Below are 20553 nucleotides of genomic sequence, written 5' to 3'. Positions count from 1 at the left end.
TGCTAAACAAGAAAGTTTTTCTTCAAGTAAATTATTTTCTAATTTTAATTCATAAAATAAAAATATATAATAAAAAAATGTAGAGAATTCCAAGTAACCTTGCTTGCTACGCTCTAAAGCCTTTTTTAAACTTGAGAACTCTTTACAAAAAATTTAGAAAAAAAATGAAATTTTTATCATAAAAAGAAACCTTCAAAGTTCTCTTTAGTAAGTTGTAAATTTTGTTCTTGGAAATCATAATCATTTTTAAAAGAGGAAAGTGGTTTATCATAAGAGGAAAGTCGTCGAGAGGCTTCAAAATTTAAACTTTTGCGAGCTTAAATAAAATAATAATTAAAAATTAAATTATTATCAAATCTATTGAGAACAAGGAAATCTTTTAATATCGGAAAAACAATTTTTTTAAGGCTACCATCTTTATAAATTAAAAAAGGTTGGATATTTTTTCTTTCACTTAACGGAGTGGAAAGCAATTTAGTCTTTACTGGAGTGGACGCTCTTAACACTGACTGGATAAAAAATTAAAAAAACAAAAAAAATAAAATGATCAACAAAATTAACATTTTCCTTTTCCATAATAAAAAATCAGTTTTCTTTCAAATAAAATCTAAGGAAAGATACATCCAGTTAAAAGCTTATAATTTTACATATAAAATAATTTGAAATGAATTATAAAAAATGTTGATAATATTAATTAATAAAGTAAAGTAAAGCCAACAACCCAAAATTAAAAACAATATTATATTTAACTTTAAGGGATGTTCAAAAAATATTAAAGAAAAAATGTTAATATATAAAAATTAATATGAATAATATGATGTAAAGAACGTTCTATAAAGTAAAGTGAAAATTAAACAAAGCAAATAATATATATAAATTCAAGGGACCTCAAATACTCTAAAAATATAATATTTATTGTTATAATAAAAATATATTTAATATATATGAATGAAATATATTTAAAATTTTGTAGAGGGCGTTCTATAAAGTAAAGCGAAATAAAAAAAACTGATGATAAAATAGTTAGAATTTTGAATTATAAAAAAGTTTTGTTAAAAATATAGAGAATACGTTCCATAAAGTAAAGCAATATAAGAAAAGCAGATAATAAAAATATGTATAATTTTAAAGTATATTAAATACTTTAAAAATATAAACACTATTATAAAAAAAATTTATATATATATTAAAAGGTAGAGGACGTCCTATATATAAAAGCAGATAATAAAAATATTTAAGAAATATTAATACTCTGAAATATAATAAACACTATAAGAAAATAAGTTTTAAATATATATAAAAAAATATGTTAAAAAGGGTAAAAAGTTAAAAAAAGTATTAGATAAAGTAAAGCGGTTTAACAAAAGCAGACAATTAAAAGGTTTTCGTAAAAATAAGTTACACTAGAAGGGCAGTGTACGTATATTTAAATATTTGCACATAACTCTTCCCCTGCAACCTTTAAACGGCATGAAATCTGAAAAGGTTTCTTTTTTTACTTGCTGAACGAGAATTTTTAAAGTGTTTATTAAAATTTTAATAGTTTCCTTGTAGGATTCAGAACCATTTTAGACATAAAATCAAAAGATTCGAAAAGCTCTAGTCAGCAAACTATTTTTTTACCCACTTGGTAAACACCCGAAAAAGTTCAGTAAATAGTTTGACCCAAGAATAATTGAGAAAGTTTTTTTTTCATTACTATAAAACGTTTGGGTGAAGTCAATATTGTTCAAAAAGAGGAATAAAATTTTACTATAATATATTTTAAATTTATCAAAAAGCTACTTTATTGAAAGTTTCTAGAAAAGACTTTAAAGTTATATAAGAAATAATTAAAGAGCCCTTTTTAGATGAATATTTGTTAAATGAAAAAATCTTTATGTTGTTTCGACCTTCACATTTGTGGCTTAACGAAACTTTTACAGTCGGATTATATATAAACGAATTAAAAAGGATTATTTCTTGAAAAGATACAGCAACAAGATTAAGTTGTATTGCATCAGTACAATTTTTTGATCAATAAAATTAATCTAAAAATTTATAACAGACAGAAACTAATACTAATTTCAATAAACAGCTAAGCTCCCATAGCCCAAACTAAATTTACGTTTGCTATATTGCTTTTTCCATCGATACTTTTTTGTATAAATTAACCTTTTTTTCTAGTTTTACGACGTTTGTGGAGAATAATTTCCGAAAAAAAAGAAATAGTACTATAGGTAAACAGCACATACTTACAAGAAATTTTTACTTTTACTAATTCGTACTCAATTAGTCTTTTTTTTTAAAAGTTTCTTTTCTTTTGTTTATTTCATTATTTTCAAACCTTATAACGAAATTTAAACGATATATAACTAAAATGAGGAATCCTTTGTTTACGCTCAAAGTTAAAAGGGTGAAACTATGATTTTTTACAACCCTGGATAACCTTAATTTTTTATTTAATAAAGGAAACTTTGCTTTTGTACAAAAATTAAACTCTTAACTTCAACATCGAAAACATCACATTCTGTAAAAAACCCAAAACGTCGAAATCGCTTAAGCAATATTGACAATAATTTTACATATCCATTTATGGAACCATTATTAGCCAATGAACTTTAAGAAGGCACGAAACAAACTTACCAAAGTCGGAGCTTTAAAAGTTCTCGCTTTAACCTTTTTATATAAAAACTTTTTAAATTTAACAAACATATTCACAAAAAAAAATTGTTTTTAAATATGAGTCAGCTTTTTAGTAGGGAAAAAGAAAATAAAAGCCAAGTAGCTTTAAAAAACCGGAAAATTTTAGATGAATTATTAACAAATGGAATAAAAACATTAAGTAAAGAAGAAAGGTTTGAATTCATTTAAATACCGAAATGACATAATGCAATTAATTGATTTAATTTTTTTTATTTCTTAAATAGGTTTCTGTATGTTAACTTAGTTGCGAGTATATGCATCAACCTTTGTAGCAGGAGACACATAGACCTTAGTAAACACCACAAAAAGTTTACGTGGGTCAGATTTCGTTCTGATGAGAAAGAGTATGTGAAGGCTAAGGAGCAAGAAGAAGGTTCCACCCGTAAAATTTTTCATAATTTTATAAAATGAGAAATTTACTACAACAAATATAGCCGATGAACACACTGAAGAAGATGTAAATTTAGAAGAAAAAAACCAATTTCCATTAAACTCAGAAAAGGAGGATGTAAAAGCAGCCGAAGTTTTATATTTTAAAACAGATGAAGAAGTGTTTATTTTTTTTATCCCATTCAATAATTCACTTTATAGCTTACGATATTTTTATTGTCTAATTATGTACTGTTAAAAGTTTTAAGCTTTAGTTTAGACATTACCCTTTTACATCTAAAAAGTTTTAGTCTAATATCTGTATATAAAAAATTTTTATATAAACTTAAAGTGTTAAAATCTATAAACTCTTAAGTTATTGAGCATAAGAAATTCCTTTTTATTGTATAATAGCTATAATACTTACTTTAAATGCAATATGAAAAAACCAGTAAATATAAATAATTTAAAATTTTAGGATACTTCATATTTTGTAAAACGAGTTTACGTGTAATCTTTAAGGTATAATAATAATAAATTTAAAAGCATATTTTAAAAAATAACTTCTAAGAGTAACTAAATAATAAAAAGACTTTTATTATAATATAGATGAAGTTATCTACAGTACTTCACAATTTATATAAAAAATTGTTAACCATGTTATTAAATTAAGAAAAATATTTTTATTAATTTTATTATTTTTACTATGATTACTCTATTTCTATTAATTTTTAAAATCTTAAATATTTAAGTTAAAAAAATATATATAACAATTTCTTTAACAGTTACTAATAATCTTCATAGTTAAGAAGAGAATAGTTAGGACTTAAAACTTTTAATGTAGTTTTAAATTTTGAAAAATATATCACTTGATCTTTGCAACGTAAATATTAAATATATATAATATTAAAAATTTTAAGTACTTAAAATAATTTTTTTTTGTTGGAATCAAATAATTTGAATGTAAATTTATTTTATAAAAGTTCAAAATTATTTAATTTCCATATAACTTTGAAGATCTACTTGGAATTTCTTCAAAATTTGTGCGTAAGAGTGGAACTTCCTGGAGCAGAAACTGAGTCAGTAATAAAAATTTACTCAACGACTTTGAGAGAAGTACTTTTTTTTTATAAATTGATAAATTACTTTCACTAATATAAATAATAAAAATATAAATATCAATTTATACTTACAAATTTATATAATAAAAAATAATAAACATTTTAAACTTATGTAAATTTTTAAAAATTTAATTATATCGGCAACGAAAGTTATACTTCATAATTATCCACTTTGTTTTTTTAACATTAAAAAATGTGATATTATATATTTTTTAAAACTTTATTGATTCTTTATAATATAAAATTTATTTTAACACTTATAATTTGACTATTTTATTTTGTAAAATTCATATAAAATATGGTAGAACTTGCTTTGTTTTTTCTTTATAGGAAATAATCTTGCGATTTAATAAATTGATTCCGTTTCTATATATAGCTCCCAATTATTTCCATATTTGTAGAAAGCTGGTGTTAATAATAAGCTTTCATAGGTCTGTTCGCCAAAATTACGGCGTTATGATTAGTTTGTGCTTTGGCACAATTTTTTTTAGTATTGCTTTTTATTAAAATTATAACATGTTAAGTTTTATTGCCGATTATAATTATAATATTGAAATAAATTGTTCTGTTTTTATTATATTTCTTATTAAAATACTATTTAAGAATAATAATAAAAATATATTTAAATAAAAGAATAACGTTAACATCTAAATCTGAGTACTAAGAAAAGTTTTACTCCGCACACATGCTACTTGATACTAAAAACTCTTAAAAAGAAACCTTTCAATCACCGGAAATATTTAAATTCGTGATGCATAAAATAAAATTTTGTAATAAAAGTTTAATACAAAAATTTAAAGAGATGATTGAAAGTATTATTTCCCACCATTCCATCCCACTGTCCACTCGCTTTCTTGTATGCTCCTGCCAAACTATATACAAAATATAATATGAAATCATTAAATTTTTTATTTCCTTTCCCTCATTATAATTTTTTAATCATTTTCCAAAATTAATTTTTTTTAACATTTTTAATTCTTACTATTATTATAATATTAAAAGTAATAATCTAAATGTATAAGTTTCCTATTATTTTTATAGTTTTCCTTTAATTTTATTTTTTTCATCTCTTTATTTGATTATACTAAACAAAAAAGTATGTAAAAAAAGGCTTATTCAATTAAAGCTTTTTTTAAAGAAAAATGTTACTAATACTTTTAAATTATAAAAAGTAGTGTTGTAAATTTTTCAAGTAACTACTATTTAGTTATTGGAACATATTAAATTGGCTATACCCTTTCTAAAAATAATTAACGAAATTAGGCCTTAAAAGATCCTGAATCCTGCGTCACACTCCCCTCTGAAAACTACATTGCTGCGCTACTGGATAGTTACCTTAATAATTTTGATCTACCCGACAAATCGTCGAGTTTACAAGATGAACAAGAAAAAGTTTCTAAAAAAACTTCAGAAGATCAGGTTAATAAAGATTTTCCAACCGAAGCGACTAAGCCCGAAGAAGAAACAATCAGCGATAAAAAAGAAGGGCCTGCTGATAACGAAAATATAACATTTATTTTTTGGATTCTTATGCAGGATTTACTTATTACTGCTATAAGTTTAGGTATTCTGGAAAGGCTTTAGAGTAGAGTTGGGAGCTCCCACTATTATAACAGGCGTCACCTTTTTTTTGTATCTATAAAGGAGTCTACGACAGCCGGTATAGAGCGCTGTATAGGAAAATGGTCAGCCTTTTTAGGCCTCATTTGAATTGGTTCGCTTGTGCATAAGAACAAACTTTTTTCTTAGTAAAGTTGAAATTATAATAGTCTTACATAAACTTTTATTAGTAACTTAAAAAAGTAAATTAAGAAATAAAAAGAAGTCTCAAAATTTACTTTACAGCTCTAACTTATAGGTATTTATTAAGAACGTTAAAAAGGAAACATTTCTTTTGAAAATTCTAAACCAAAATATGTTATAAAATTGAATTTATAGCGTTAAAGTAATTGGTATAGAACATAAATAAATCAGGGCGTATATAAATGTTTATATGCCTAGTTAGTAGATAACATAAGTGTTTATATTTAAGCGTGTGTTTCCTACTTTAATAAATGTAGAACCCTATAAAAGTTTTTCTCGCTAACTACAAATAACAGGTTTAACGCGCTCGCCTTTGAGTCACAACTGGGAGTATTTATCCTCGAACGAGACAGCAAACAAGACGACGTGCTTGTCCAGGCACAGAAAGAGGAAAGAGAAAAGCTACAAGAAAGAGGCAAAATTAAAAAATACGCTTTGATTGGTGCAGCTGCAGTTGGTGGCGGAGTTTTAATTGGTTCATTTTTAATTATTTTGTGCTGGAGAAAGCTCATAAATGGGCAATAGGAGTCACAGGAGGACTGGCAGCACCGCTAGTCGCCGCCGGGGCCGGCGTTATTTTAGGTGCATCGGCAGGAACGTTTTTAGCGACTGCCGGAGGCGTGGCACTAACAACCACATTATTCGCGGGAGCAGGAATGGGTCTGGCTGGTAGCGCCATGTAAGTGGCCGCAGTACTGAGCCCCGAAGGCGTTATAGTCATATAATTGCAGGTCCAACCGAGTGGCAGATTTGCAGGAGTTTGAGTTTAAATGTGTAGCGGTATGTTCCTAAGACTTATTTTTCTTTAGTTTTTAAAATATATTATTGTATAAGAAAAATCCGGGATCTTTGAGTGTGCTTGTGTCAGTTTCTGGATGGATTAGTGAAGATTATGACTTTGAGGATCAATGGGGGTTTATAAAATACCTTTTTTTAAAGTATATGTTTGAATTGGTATTTAAAAAAAAGTTCCTTAGACGACTTTAGCGAGCGATACGTAATTATATGGGAAAGAGAAGATCTTCGAAACGTCACCAAGTCGATTAAGGACATCGCAGTCAACATGGGAACAACTTTTGTGGCGAAACGAGTACTCATAATGCAGCCATTCAGCTTTTTTCCTCTTTTCACCCTCCTCTGTGAATGGGTAGATTATCGCACAAACATCTCTAGCAGCTCTCCTTGCAGCTGTGGCGCTGCCTATGTCCCTGATGGACTTAAAACTAGCCATTGATAATCCCTGGAGCAGGCATCTGCTGATCCCAAGTCTATAAATCTCACCAATGCTCATTGCTCTTTAAATGAAGAGCGATGTCCAGAGCAAAAAAAGCAGGCGCGGTATTAGCAGATGCTCTTGTAGAAAGGAAATACGGTCAACAGTTTCTTTATGTGATAAACATTGGTTGCTCACCTCTCCTATAATACGACAAAAGGGCAACGGCCTGTAAATCTAATTGGCCACAGTTTCGGTGCACGTGCTATTTTTTTCGCGTTGCTTGATCTTGCTAGCCGGAAGGTGTAGAAGTTTTTAATTATACGTTATTTGTTCGTAAATAACAAGCGATATTATATTTTTTTATAGCAAAGCGAATCGCTAAAAAACGTTATTTTTATAATTGTATTCCCACAGAAACCTTTTCGGGGTATCATCGAAAACGTCTATCTAATGGCCGCTCCAGTGCCGATAGATCCGTCCACGTGGTTTAAGGCCTGTAGCGTAGTTGCAGGTAGCACGTGACTTCATAGAGATAACGAAGCCATCAAAAATTTTTTAAATAGGAACGATAACCAATTGCTATCACCCAAACGATATGGTACTTGGACTGTTTTATCGCGTAACGTCCATTTCCATGGATGTGGCGGGTATTTCGCCCATCGATCTTCCACAATCGCTTGTGGAAAACGTGGATGTCTCAGACGTCGTGAACGGGCACACAGTAAATATATTTATTTTATATCAACAAAAAAAAGAAGAAGGCTGTATTTTGCATAAAATATTTACAAGTGATATAGTAGTAAGGACTGATATTAAAAGAAAACTGTTTATAAAATTTCTTGTGCAGTTCGTTCAATGTGTGTATATGGTATTAAACTTAAAGCTTTTTTTTTGACTGACACAGTTTTAGCTCTGCAGGTACTTAGTCACGAAACTTGGTTAAGTACAATTTACCTTTATTGGCTGTATCATTAAAAATGCTACTTTGTACTGTCGGGGAAAGTGGTGGCGTGAGGGCTAGACTAAATTGCGGGTAACTTATTGGCGCCAAAAAAAAGTATTTAAGGCCTTTGCCGTCCCAATACTTATAAAGAGGGGCTAGAAAAACACAATTTGTTTGTTCCAGCGAGCGTCTAAAAGTTTTCAGTGTGCTAATGATATGACCTTCGTTATGACACGTGTTTGTTTCTAATCCAATAAAATGACTGAATGTAGCATGATTTTTTAGTTGCCTTAAAATTATCGACAAATCCCGTAAGATTACTGCACGAGGTGTTCGCTCAAAATTACTAAGAAATCTAAATTTAAACTTTAATGTTTATTTGTCAAATTTATAACTTAAATTATTTATTCTACAATTTTTTATTATAAATTTTAAGGACTATCCAGACAAGATGGATCACGTTTTATATAAAATCGGTGTGTTAAAAGAAAAGCCACCCTCTGTAAACACTGAAGAAACTAAAGAAACGCTTTTTGAAAAATGCCAACAAGAAAGTAACGAAAAAGCACTTCCACAAGAATCAGCCGAAATAAATCCAAAAGTTTCGGAGGAAGTTGCAAAAAATCAATAAAATTTGACAGACCCATAATTTGAAAACAGTACCATGCAAAATTAAATTAAAAGGCTAGAGTAGTAGGTATAAAAAATTATTGTTTTTACAATTTAAGAAGTTTTAAAAAAAAACTAAATTAATACTTTAAAAATAATGAAAATACGACAATTTTTCTTTTCCTCTTTATTAGTAAAACTATATTAAATAATATATTATATTTAAAATAAATCTACAAAGAACTATTAATGATACAAAATTTCGAATATAGTTTTTAATATTACAACTTTCTGTATTTAAGTCTGTAATTATTTTAAAACACTTATAAATTAATTTTACCAGTGATATTAATTTACTTTTAATAACAACATACCGCCATAACATCTAGCAATGGCTTCGGTGTGCTGAAGTACTCCTACTTGAGTACTTACTAAGTAAACTAGCAGTAAAAGATAAGTAAAAAAAAAGCAAAAATTAAGATTAAAAAGATTGTATAAACAGAAGTCATTAATTTAACAGTATTATAAAAGTAGAAAACATAAAATCTATGTTTAAACAATAGACCTGAAGTATCGCTAAAGTAATTCCAATTAGCTAAATCGGCCCTTGAAACAAAAATCTTTCTAGAAGGTACGGAAAGTGCTTTAATAGAGTTAATTGCAGGCTGATTCAAACGGTACCTGTTTATTATTAATTAAATATACTACGCTTGAAACGGGTATTACAATATTATAAGACCTCAAATTTATTTTAAGAACGCGAATATTCTTACGAACTTCTATTGTTTGGTAGCCTTGAATAAAACCAGTTATAAATAACTGTTTAGCAATTTGTTCTAAAAGTTGACTATGCGGGGCTGTGGTCTCCCACAGCCAAAACCTGGAGGCATTTCTTAAACGAGTGCAAAAATCTGCAACTCTGGCCGTCATTTTCTTGCGTTACTGATATATTTTTAAAAAAAAAACATACACTAAAAGTACTGGATTATTACTGTTGGTAAATGTAGCAAATAATGTCACTAACAACTATTGAGCAGACCCTTATAGTTCACGTGCATGTATATCAGATTTAGTGAAGTAACTAATGTGTTATGAAGTGCAAATTTAAGTTTTTAAATAACTTTTACAGTTTTTTCTATTTATATTGTGGGATGTTTGATAAACCTGCTGAAGGATAAGAACACGACTATAATATTTCTTAAATAAAAAAAATTATAGTAATATGTAAAAGAAAATCCCATTTTTGAAGACAAAGAAAAACAGGCGCAGTAGATCAAAAGAAATAAAAATACAATTTTGTAAATTCTTACGATATCTTTGATACTTATATATCCTTATTATTTATAAATTAATTAATTCCTACTACCTTGGTAGCTCATTATTTCAAAAATTTGTAGTATAGTTATCAATTCTTTTTTTAATGAGGAATGGGAGCGCTTAAAAACTTTTTTTTTAAGTACTCTTTTTTAACTTAACATTATTTGTAAATCTTAAATTTTTAAAATGTAATTAGTAACCGTGATGACTTTTCCACCAATGTGCAAATACTTTTTATGGCTATTTGATAATTATATATAACCCTTTTCTGAATAAAAGTTATTCTTTTATTGCTTTAGAATCTTTTTAAATATCCCGGTACCACTTTTATGAAAATACCAAATTCAAATTTATTATAATATATTACACATTTTAAAATATATACTAATAAAGAGTTTTTGTAAAACAACTGTATTACTGCCGCGTTTAAACATAGTTACAAACAATGTGAAAAAACAGTTTAAAGAACAGAAATGATAAAAATATTAAGAGGGTGAAAATCTCAAAGTATTAGCTATCATATGAATGTAGGCAAAAAATAACTGAAGGGAAAGCTAACAATAGTAATTTCCCAATTAAGTTAGTATTTAAAATTTTTTTATTAGAAATTAATAGCTACTAGTAAAAAAAATATCTGCTCAAAGTATAATTTTTAGGAGCTCCCCTGTAGAACTATGTTTAATATAAAAAAGTTAAAGCTTATTACACGGCATTACAGTGCAAAAATAACTCCTTATAAAAATTAAAACTACTTTTAAGAGTATAACCAAAATAAAAATTGCTTTAAGAGTATTTATCCTTGAAACTTTGCCATGGTTTATAAATTATTATTTTCAAAAACATACTTGATGCATGCTTAACATTACTGAGACCTTCTTGTGGTGTTTTAAAATAGAGTTGCAGTTTATAACAAGCATAAAATATTTATAGAACATCTCTTACGACGGCAATTTAATTAAATGTTTAAGTAAAGCAGACTCAGAGTAATAATAAGTTAATTATTTAATAAAAATAATACACGAAGATAAATCTTGAGCATGAAAAAAGCTAAATCGAAAACATGCGTGGTTGCCTGGCAAATGTCACAATAAATGTGCACCAAGAGACGTTAATTTTTAAAAACCAGAATAACTCCGGTCCTTTATTAATTTCCCCGTTCCACTAGACGATTGAGTTTTCTAAGGTGCCCAATTTTTTTTTTAATATTTAGCTGGGAAAAAATTTACTTTTTTGTTCTGTTTATATTAGAATTTAGAAAAAATGGTTGAAATAATGCAACCCTATAAAGTTGTTCTGGTAACTCACGGACGGTATGCTGGGAAAAAAGCTGTGATTGTTAAAGCAGTTGAAAAGCGTATTTCAACAGCGTTACTTGATAAAATTTATTATTATTATTTTATTTTTTACCAGAAAGCGGTAGCGACAAGGATTTTGGCTATGCAATTATTGCTGGAATCGCACGTCCTCCACTCAAAGTTTCAAAAGGCATGTCAAAAAGCAAAATTCATAAGCGTTCTCGCATAAAGCCATTTATTAAAACAATAAATTATAATCATTTGCTTCCAACCAGGTAATTTATAGGCAGTTTTAAAAAAAAACATTAAAATTTTTATAAACTTGAGGTATAAGTTTGAAGTTTCTCAAGTAAAAGATGTTATTAAGGAAAAAAATCCCAAAGATCCAGCTAATTTGAAAAAAATACGCAAGGAACTTAGAAAAATTTTTGAGACTAAATATAAAACGGGACAGTATCGCTGGTACTTTAAAATTTTTCCTTTTCTTTTTTTGGAATTAATCATTTTTTAAATTTAGGTTTTTTGAGAAACTTCGGTTTTAATGGTGCTTTTTATGAACAGTTATTAGCATTCCAATAAAATTATTAAAAAAAATTAGATTTCTTTTTTATTAAATTATGGCAAATAATTGGATACTTGGGGAATAAAGCACATTAACTTTAAAATAAAATTATAACATCGTGTTTGCGGAATAAGAGTTTTGCAGAAGAAAGAAAGTAAACTGCAAAATTTACATCAGACTATAGACAATGAAAGCGGTTTAGATTTAAGATTCTAATAGGAAAAGAAGTAGCCCGAGTTGATCTTGTAGAGTGAGTCTAAGATATTAAAAGTTAAAAAGTAATTCGAAAACTTTTAATATATTAAAATCCGTACTATTTTTTGAGTAACTATTACAGTTTTATAATATTTACAAACGCAGTCTGCTTAGTCTGGACAATAATAATTGCGTGGAAGGCTTTATTAAAAATTATGCGTGCAACGAGTTTAGTTTGCTTTATATATTATGTTTATATCATGCCTATAGCGCATCATTGAAGCGATGACGCGGGCTTCTTTAGTGATCTTTCTAGCCGCGCTTTAAAAAAAAAAAATCTAATTGTGGTTCACTGGAATCACCTTGCAGAGGGTCACAAAGTACAGTGCATCAGTTAGCAGTCACAGCAATTTACTATAGTTTTCCTTCAGTGCTTACACCTGTTAACGATGCTCGAATACCCAAGCAGGTGAATCGTAAGCGATAATAAGGAGTGCTTCCAATACAATTGTGCTGCTTTATTTATTTAGTTATGAAGTACTATATAGACTTTATTGAAAAAAAGACCCTAGAATACTGCTTAATCTATTTATTAATAAAGGAAGCTTTCTACGTCCTGGAGCCGTAAAGGCGGTTTAAAAGTGTTGCCGCGTACGGAATACAAGTAAAGCTTGTTCGTATAGTACTAGGAATAAGCAATACGCTGGGTATGTAAGTATTACTCCCTAGAAGCGCTACAAAGGCAAATAAACTAGCGAATATTTTAGATTTCGCAGCAGGTGCTGCTTGAGCTATATTCTTCTCGATTGTCTTTGGCATGAAGTGCGATGAGCGGGTATAGATTGGCAGATACTAATACATAACGTGAGTACACCAGTGGGGATAGTAGAGTTCTTATACTATTTCTGTAACAAGCTAAAGCAGCTTACAACGCAGTGGTAATTAGGAGACCAAGACTGCTTAAGAACGATTTAAAAACGTAGTAAAGGGCAGGTAAGTGACGCAGCACACGCAGTTTAAGCAAAAGGCTTTCCTTTCTTTTTTTTTTTTTAATATAAAGCAACGGGTTGTTTAGAGTTGCTGTGTCGCTAAGTGGTTTTGTTTAGAGCCGAAAAGGTTATCCTAGTAAGATTGAGGTTTCCTACAAATTCTCAGTGCTGCCAAGAGTTTACTAAATCGAGCAGCATTCGCAGGGGTTTAGAGTTAACGACAGCGACATGACCAAATTTGTGAGGAAGGTTAGAAACCCTATTGTTGTTACATGTGGTATCCTTTTGAGAATCTCAATGGCAACACCGTCCGCCATGGTAGAATATAGACTATATTAGTTTCTCATCTTTTTTTGCTAGGCTTTAAATTCTTCACAGCCTCCTTAAATTGACCTTGAACAGCGGGGCTGGAAGGTGAAAAGTATTGCGCTTTATCTTTTTTGCTATAACCACGCGCCGCTTTCTAAAGGCGGGATTGCGTGCGACGGTGGCTTTTAAATTCTCTTGAAAAAACGTTAAAAATGTTAACTGTCCTTCATCTGTCGCGTAATACATTTTCGTCCAGGCGTCTGTTGTAAAAGGCGATCAGACGATGACTTAGACAAATAAACCCCCTTCCAAGCAAATGCTGGCATCAAAGGAGGAGACACACCAAAATGAAATATTGCTTTGGGCGTATCTAGTTTGTGTCAACCTCATTCATAGTTCGTTGTCTTCGACAAAATCCGACAGAATGGACATGTGATCAGTTAATAGCTTCTTGTTCGCAATAAATTGTGTTTTGGAAGACTACATCAATAACCTTTGCAGAATCCATCTTCCTATTGCTTCGGTGCACACGTTAATTGTATCGTTCGGCATATTTTACAATTTAGTATATTCAGATTAAAGAATTAATTGTTCTAAACCTAAGCAAGGTTACTTAACAGCAGTACATTCAAAACAGTTGTAGCCAGCGACTTAATAAGAGGCTGTAAACGAAATCATGTCTCTCAACTTCCTCCTGGCATGCGAAAGATGAAACTTTAAAGTGTTTACGCCCTTTGAGTTTTGGAAGAAGGACCCAATGGTGCATTAGGGTCTCGCCCACTAGTATAGCAACTCAGTCGTCTCGTCTTACTAGGTTGTCGAGGTAAACTCTTCTCATTTCTCGAAGTTTTAACTTATCATAGAAACCAAATCCTTATTAAGCTATGTGTTTAAGAAAAATAGTTGTAGTAAGTTTAGTGGAAACCGCATTAAATAACGGTAAGAGAGCGTGAAAATTTGATAAAGAAAAGTGTACACGTACACTATAACTATTACTTTAAAAGTTGACTCAGACTATATATACTAATAAAATTATTTTTCTAATTATTTTTCAAACTCTATATATAAATTTTTTAAATATGTAAATACTTTCATTTGCGCGAAGAAAAACATTTTCCTACCAACTTACAAAACTAAATCTGTTTCTGCTTAAGTTGTGCGGTTAAACTCCTTATCTAATTAATCTATCGTTATACTTATTTTGTATGTGATTAACTTATTTTCGATTCACTTATTTGTTTTTTTGTTTTTTGTTTTTTGTAATTACTTATTTAGAGTTGGTACTCATTTTTTATTGGTAACTAAATATTTAAGTAAATTTTATTATCCTTGACCAGTTTATTTGTTGTAATTAATTGTCCGCAGCAGATCCCTCACCCTAAATAATTGAATGAGTGTCGTTATGTAAATTTTGTGATATTTGAGTGGTAGCAGTGACAAGTGCGAAAAATTTGATTAGTCAGATAGAGGTAAAGGTAACTCCAAATAAATATTTAGTGCACTTTATACGGAGTCTCCTTTATTATAAAGTAAATAGAGATATAAAGTATTTACGAAGGAAATTAAATAAAGTTAGATTCCTTACCACGTCAAACCTTAAGAGGACTGGAACGCATTTACTAAAATATTAAGCTCTCATAAAAATACAAAAAGTTATGAAAACCTGGAATTATTATAATTACCATAGCTTTAAACATTTTTTTAAAAATACTAGTTTTTAAATTAGCACTTTTATAATTTTAGGCATTTAAGGTACTTTTTGAGTCTTAATTTTTTTTCAAGAAAACTTACTGTTTTTTTATCTTTATTGATAATCGTTACGGTGTTTTACTCCTCGTTAAGGTCGCCCACTGAGACACTATCTATTCTACATTTACAAGGCATACGAAACACAGAGAGACAAGATTTTTTTATTAGACAGCCGGTTTGGCTGTATTCACAATCTTTGTAATAGCTTCTCTTCTCTACCACTAATATATTTCGATTAAGTACTTATGCCATCAGGGTTGTATGATGCATCGTTTGTTAACTTCAATAACTATAAGCATCATTTACTGATGTATATTTTATTTTCATATTCATGTTTTAATTAAAGGGGAAAGATTAATGTAATAAAGTAGGAATTCTGCTCTAAAGGGTATTATTTGTATACTTATTTGGGTTTCATCTGTTTATCATTTTTTTAATAACTTTTAATAGTTTGATTAAGTTTCTTTTCCTTTTTTATCTCTCTTTTGTTCGCTTCTAATTACTCTACTTATACTATCTTTGAACAATATGCTAGTTCGGTGAAACTTTCCTTGCGAAATATTCATTGAGCATATGGAACAATAAGTTGTATTGATTTTGTGGTTAAAGTAATCTTTCTATTTGCAACAATCGTTAAGCAGTAAACAATACTCTCAGTAATGCAGGACTTCTTCTAGGAACTATAGTTTGCTAGTCGTAGCATTCTCGCTTATGCGCTACGACAAAATGCTAAAGTCATTGAACCTTCTTTCTTACGTAATACTTAGCTATGGACAATTAGCTGAAAATAATTTTCTACAGTATGTAGTATACTCAAAATGCTTACAAAGATAGGTAACCTTCCAACGTAAAACGTTATTATCTTTTTTTGTGTTAGTTGTTTTTTTTGCTTGTTATTTATTTCTACACTCTAACCTACCAAGTACAAATACAAACTTTCAAAAATATTAGCGTTTGTAGGGGAACAACTCCTTCAAAGTTTTAAATTACCGGTAGCTAATAGATAAATGAAAAAGTTTGTACTATGCCGTACAGAACTTTTTATTATGAGCCTCGATTCTTCAAGAAGGAATTATGGTAGGAGACAAAAAGCGATTAGTTTTAAAAGGCAACGGGTGAATAAAATTTTGCTTAATCCCGGTATAATAATTAACAACTGCTTTGATTTAAGCAATCTACTTCATCTGTTCATATTATAAATTTATAATTTAAGTTTGCACGTTATGACAGTATTTATTCTTAACCTGTTACTAATGTCAAATGGGTGAATGCCCCTTTCATAAGTTTTTTTTTTAAATAAGTTACTGCATTATTTCAATAACTAAACTAAATATTATTATTGTAAAATAGTAAGAATCTTAAGTTCTAATCTTTTATTAAGAATTAAATAATTGATACATTTAACTTGAGAATATCTTGACTAGCCCAAACTTCTATTTCTTCATACAACCGTTCGTTAGATTATACTTAAACTATAATGTTTTTAAAGATACTTCGGACAAGTAAAACCTAAATCTTTTAAAAAGATAACCGAATAAGCGTAAATATGCTGTACAAGGAATCTTTGTATTCAACTGTAAAAGTGAATATGCGCAGTGCTTGACCCATAAAAAATATATTTTAAGTATAGATTGCAGTCACTATAAATTTCTATTATTTACTCCTTAACAGTTCTAAGAATAATTACCTTCTATTTATTTATTGAATAAAATTATGGAAAGTAATAAATGATTCCCTATACACTTGAAATGTACATGTCTATGAAATTTTGACTGTACTAAGAAAAAAAGTTGCTATTTTTCTAATACCTTTCTTACAATTTCAACAAGAACTACCTTATTAGTCTCGCAAGGACTTACTACACACGAGGTTCAACTCATCACTTTTTATAAATTTTAATATATATACAACACCACAGCTTATTGTCCCGCAATTATGAAAAATAAGAATTTATTTAATAAATTTATTCGCTAATTTACTAATATTGTTTATCTTTTAATTTCTGTATCCCTTCACAACCACTTTTGACCTGATCTTTTTTACAAACCTTCAAGTTATAAGTAAAAGCAGGTGCTTTAGTGCATTAAGTTATAATAGCAAGTATTAAGCAAAAAACCTTTTTAGTTGCTACAAGAATATAATTACTGACAAACAATTATTGTAACCTTATTAAATATATATTATAACTATGTCGTGTTAAGCATAAAGCTTATAAAAAAAGTTTATACTTAAAAACTTCTTTAGAGCAAAACCTATAAGATTTCAGATTATTAACTTAACACAGTGGATCTAAATGAGAAAAGCTGATGGCTCCTAAGCAAAAATATTAACTTATAAAAAAGTTATAAACTATTTTAACTAATGTTCTCTATTACTACATATTAGTATGTAGGTGTGTGTAAAACACGCACAAAAATTGTCTGTAGAGTAAAATGTTATTTCAAAGATATATTTAAAACTTGTAATTAAAAATGAAATACATAATTTATTAAATTCAAAAAAGTTTATGCAAACGAATTTAAACTCTTAAGCTTTTACTGGTTTTACTTTTGCCGCTAAAAAAGAGGATAAATGAAATAAAAAGAAAAAAGTCTAAGTTTACAATAATGTCTGAGTACCTTCGCGAAAGCCGTTTTTCGCTCTTCGATGTACTTTTTTTAAATACCGCATTCTTCCAGTACCAGTAGTTCTCCTTCTTTTAGCCTTCGCACTCCAGTTATATTTGCGTAGCTTAGCAGAAGGATATCCACAAGAAGCGCAACGATGCTTTTGGGTGTGAAAAGATCGAGAATTGCATCTTAGGCAAAGTACGTGACTCTTAGTGTGACGTTTACCAAAACTTGAAGTTCCCTTGGTCTATTATTTATAAAATATATATATAGAACAGCTGGTTAAAAAAAAATAAAGAACGAGTCAAATATCTCACCATCGTAGAAGTTGCAAGATGAAGGCTTTCAGAAAATCGCGCTTTAACGTTTACGGAAGATGTTCATGTGTATGCACGTGGTTGTGGCCTATAGAGTAAATTCTTACCTTCAATATTTTTAGTAATAAAAAACTTTAGTTACTTTATTATGCTGCATATTAATCTTAATAAAATGATTAATTAATTTTATAGCATCGTTAACTCTTATAAAGAGCGGTGGTTTTTTAATTATACTGGAATTAAGGCAATTTTCCTTAATAAAGTTCTTTAAATTCTAAATAACCATTGTTGTGAAGTTCAAGAAATTAATTTTTTTTTAATCATTTTATAAGGTAATCCTTGAATGGAACAACAGTTAAAAATATTATAAGCGTCGAGAGTATTTTTTTTCAGCTAGTAAGGACTTTAAAGTTTTTGAATTATATTTAGTAATCTTGTTCTTTTATAAACTAATAGCGGTCTAGTAACTTTTATTAAATAATAATATAAGGCCATATAATAGATTTTTTGGTAATAAGTAACACAATTTAAAGTAGAAAAGTATCTCATGGAAATCTAATGAGAATGGCACTAATATTTACACACTTGTCCTGCCTCTTTCTCGTAGTCTTTACCCTATCAATACTAGTACTTTAATAAATCAAAAGTTCTTATAAGTATTCTGAAAATGCTTATCAATCCTCAAACTCCGAGCTATGCTAAACAGCTCTCAACCTCGTTATGATCAAAATCTATTTTTAAAATGTACACCTAACTCTAAGACCAAAAAATGTAAACTTTCAACAGTAATTTACAAATAAAATTTTAACTAAACTAAGATGAACTCGCATTTCTGCTTATAAATAACGTAGACATCTTTTTTTTTATTCAAACTGTTACTTTTAGCCAAGAATTATTTTATAAAATGAAGAAAGTATTTAGAAATAATTTCTTATGAATGACAGTTCCTGGTGCACGACCGAGACAAAAAACGTCGAGTACTCGAGCTCTCAATTAGGAGGGATCGCAGGCTTGTTACATAATGGCTTTCAATTCGAAAAGGTGTCACTATAATTGTGATAATAACTACCATAGAGCAATAACTGCTACCATATAATCCTTGTAGTAATAATTAATTTTGTCCTAAGTTAGTCGCAATACTAGTATACATTTTTCTCGTTAAGCTCAATAAAATTTATCTCTTTTTAATTCTTCCTCTTGCCCGCGTGTTTTTTTTCTTATGAGGTCTCTAGTTGATATGTCTTTGTAATATTTGACAATTATTAACAGACAAAAAAATAGCGCTAACGAGAGTCACGTGTGTAGCGACCACGTGCATGGTAATAGACAGTAAAGAATTTAGAGGGAAGAAAAGAGAGGAGAAGGAACAGCAACCTACACGTGTTTTAGTTTTTGCTAGTTTAAACATATTTCCTTCTGTAAAAACTTCTATCGCTCCCGACTTTTCACTTGATCACGTATATTTACTTATTACGACCCCATGTTATCACGTCCCTTAAATAAATATTTCATAATAGGGTTACGCTTATATAGAGACAATGGTTTAGTAAATATATCTGCGATATTGTAGTTCGAGTGCATTTGGTGTATATCATACTCTTTCCTTTGCATGGCATTCCTCATGTAATGATAAGCTCTATCAATAGATATAATCCTTTTGTTAGATGCATCGCCTCTAGTTATGCCCTTAACCGCTTCGTTGTCTATATAGATCTTAATATCATTTCCGTAAACAGGAAGTCTCTGTTAATATATTTCTAATTGCAAACGTGCTAGGCAATGCCTTGTTTACTTTGATATCTTCAGCTTCACGGGAAGATATTATTGTTTATTCTTTAAGTTAAAGGCACATTAAACAGGGCAGTGATTAATAAGTATGATATACCCCATGGTGGTTTTATAGCACATGTGTCTGCCCATGAAGCGTCAAGGTAGCATTCTACTAATACCTTATTTTCATGGTAATCTCTATAATTTAAATTAGAGAAAGTTCTTTAATTTTGTTAAAATACTTTAACGTCTGAAACGCCCACCTCATGTGTTCATCACCGTTGTAATGTAGGTAACTAAGTATAGAAGTGGCATATGTTATGTCAGTCTAGTACTGTCAGCGATATTTCGTGGTGACCAGGCTAGATTGTTTGTATTGAGTATCTGGTTTAATATGTAACTCCCTGCAGTTAATATTATTTTTTCATCAGGAATACAATCCATGATAATTATCTCGAAACCAAAATGTTCTAATAATGTTGTGAGTTTGTATTTAGCTGCTAATTTATACAAGTCTTTGTCTGCTGATGCAATCGCTTCAGAATATGTTTAAGTATCATGAGTTAATAAGGTATTTGATAACCTTGTTTTCTTTAGCATGTTGCCCGCAACACATTTAAAGAGTCTTTTGTTTCACTTCCTGTTTGTTATTCTCACTGTAGTGCATATCTATATCATTTAGCAGCTGTTCTTTT

At 29.3% G+C, this 20553-nt stretch overlaps 1 protein-coding gene and 4 long non-coding RNA genes across 5 annotated transcripts; 2 read left to right on the top strand and 3 right to left on the bottom strand.

Annotated features, from left to right (window-relative positions):
- Window positions 1-253: 253 nt before the first annotated feature.
- Window positions 254-607, bottom strand: LOC135119823 (uncharacterized). The gene is made up of 3 exons (XR_010278381.1): window positions 562-607; window positions 413-509; window positions 254-316 (listed from the first exon to the last, which is right to left on the bottom strand). It is a non-coding gene; the product is annotated as an uncharacterized LOC135119823 (long non-coding RNA).
- A 1857-nt stretch (window positions 608-2464) lies between these two features.
- LOC135119824 (transmembrane and coiled-coil domain-containing protein 4-like) lies at window positions 2465-8774 on the top strand. Its single transcript, XM_064044213.1, has 17 exons — window positions 2465-2837; window positions 2910-3058; window positions 3120-3235; window positions 4072-4170; window positions 5439-5739; window positions 5820-5889; window positions 6275-6453; window positions 6504-6657; window positions 6710-6758; window positions 6813-6892; window positions 6948-7068; window positions 7130-7227; window positions 7286-7350; window positions 7412-7494; window positions 7609-7705; window positions 7758-7915; window positions 8574-8774. Exons 1-17 carry the CDS (start codon window positions 2722-2724, stop codon window positions 8766-8768), a joined length of 2130 nt encoding a protein of 709 aa, XP_063900283.1. The 5' UTR covers window positions 2465-2721; the 3' UTR covers window positions 8769-8774.
- Window positions 8775-9135: 361 nt separating this feature from the next.
- Window positions 9136-9706, bottom strand: LOC135119819 (uncharacterized). Its single transcript, XR_010278378.1, has 3 exons — window positions 9486-9706; window positions 9312-9427; window positions 9136-9186 (listed from the first exon to the last, which is right to left on the bottom strand). It is a non-coding gene; the product is annotated as an uncharacterized LOC135119819 (long non-coding RNA).
- Window positions 9707-11177: 1471 nt separating this feature from the next.
- On the top strand, window positions 11178-11918 carry LOC135119828 (uncharacterized). The gene is made up of 5 exons (XR_010278383.1): window positions 11178-11246; window positions 11312-11417; window positions 11474-11633; window positions 11686-11820; window positions 11876-11918. It is a non-coding gene; the product is annotated as an uncharacterized LOC135119828 (long non-coding RNA).
- A 5724-nt stretch (window positions 11919-17642) lies between these two features.
- On the bottom strand, window positions 17643-18113 carry LOC135119827 (uncharacterized). The gene is made up of 3 exons (XR_010278382.1): window positions 18089-18113; window positions 17781-18018; window positions 17643-17717 (listed from the first exon to the last, which is right to left on the bottom strand). It is a non-coding gene; the product is annotated as an uncharacterized LOC135119827 (long non-coding RNA).
- Window positions 18114-20553: the final 2440 nt, after the last annotated feature.

The sequence above is a fragment of the Zophobas morio genome, unplaced genomic scaffold, assembly GCF_036711695.1.
Source record: "Zophobas morio isolate AGI-343-1 ecotype UQ-CSIRO unplaced genomic scaffold, CSIRO_AGI_Zmor_V1 ptg000308l, whole genome shotgun sequence".
Classification (NCBI taxonomy): domain Eukaryota; kingdom Metazoa; phylum Arthropoda; class Insecta; order Coleoptera; family Tenebrionidae; genus Zophobas; species Zophobas morio.
The sequence above is the reverse complement of the archived record's forward strand: the minus strand, read 5'-3'. Positions and strand labels throughout refer to the sequence as shown.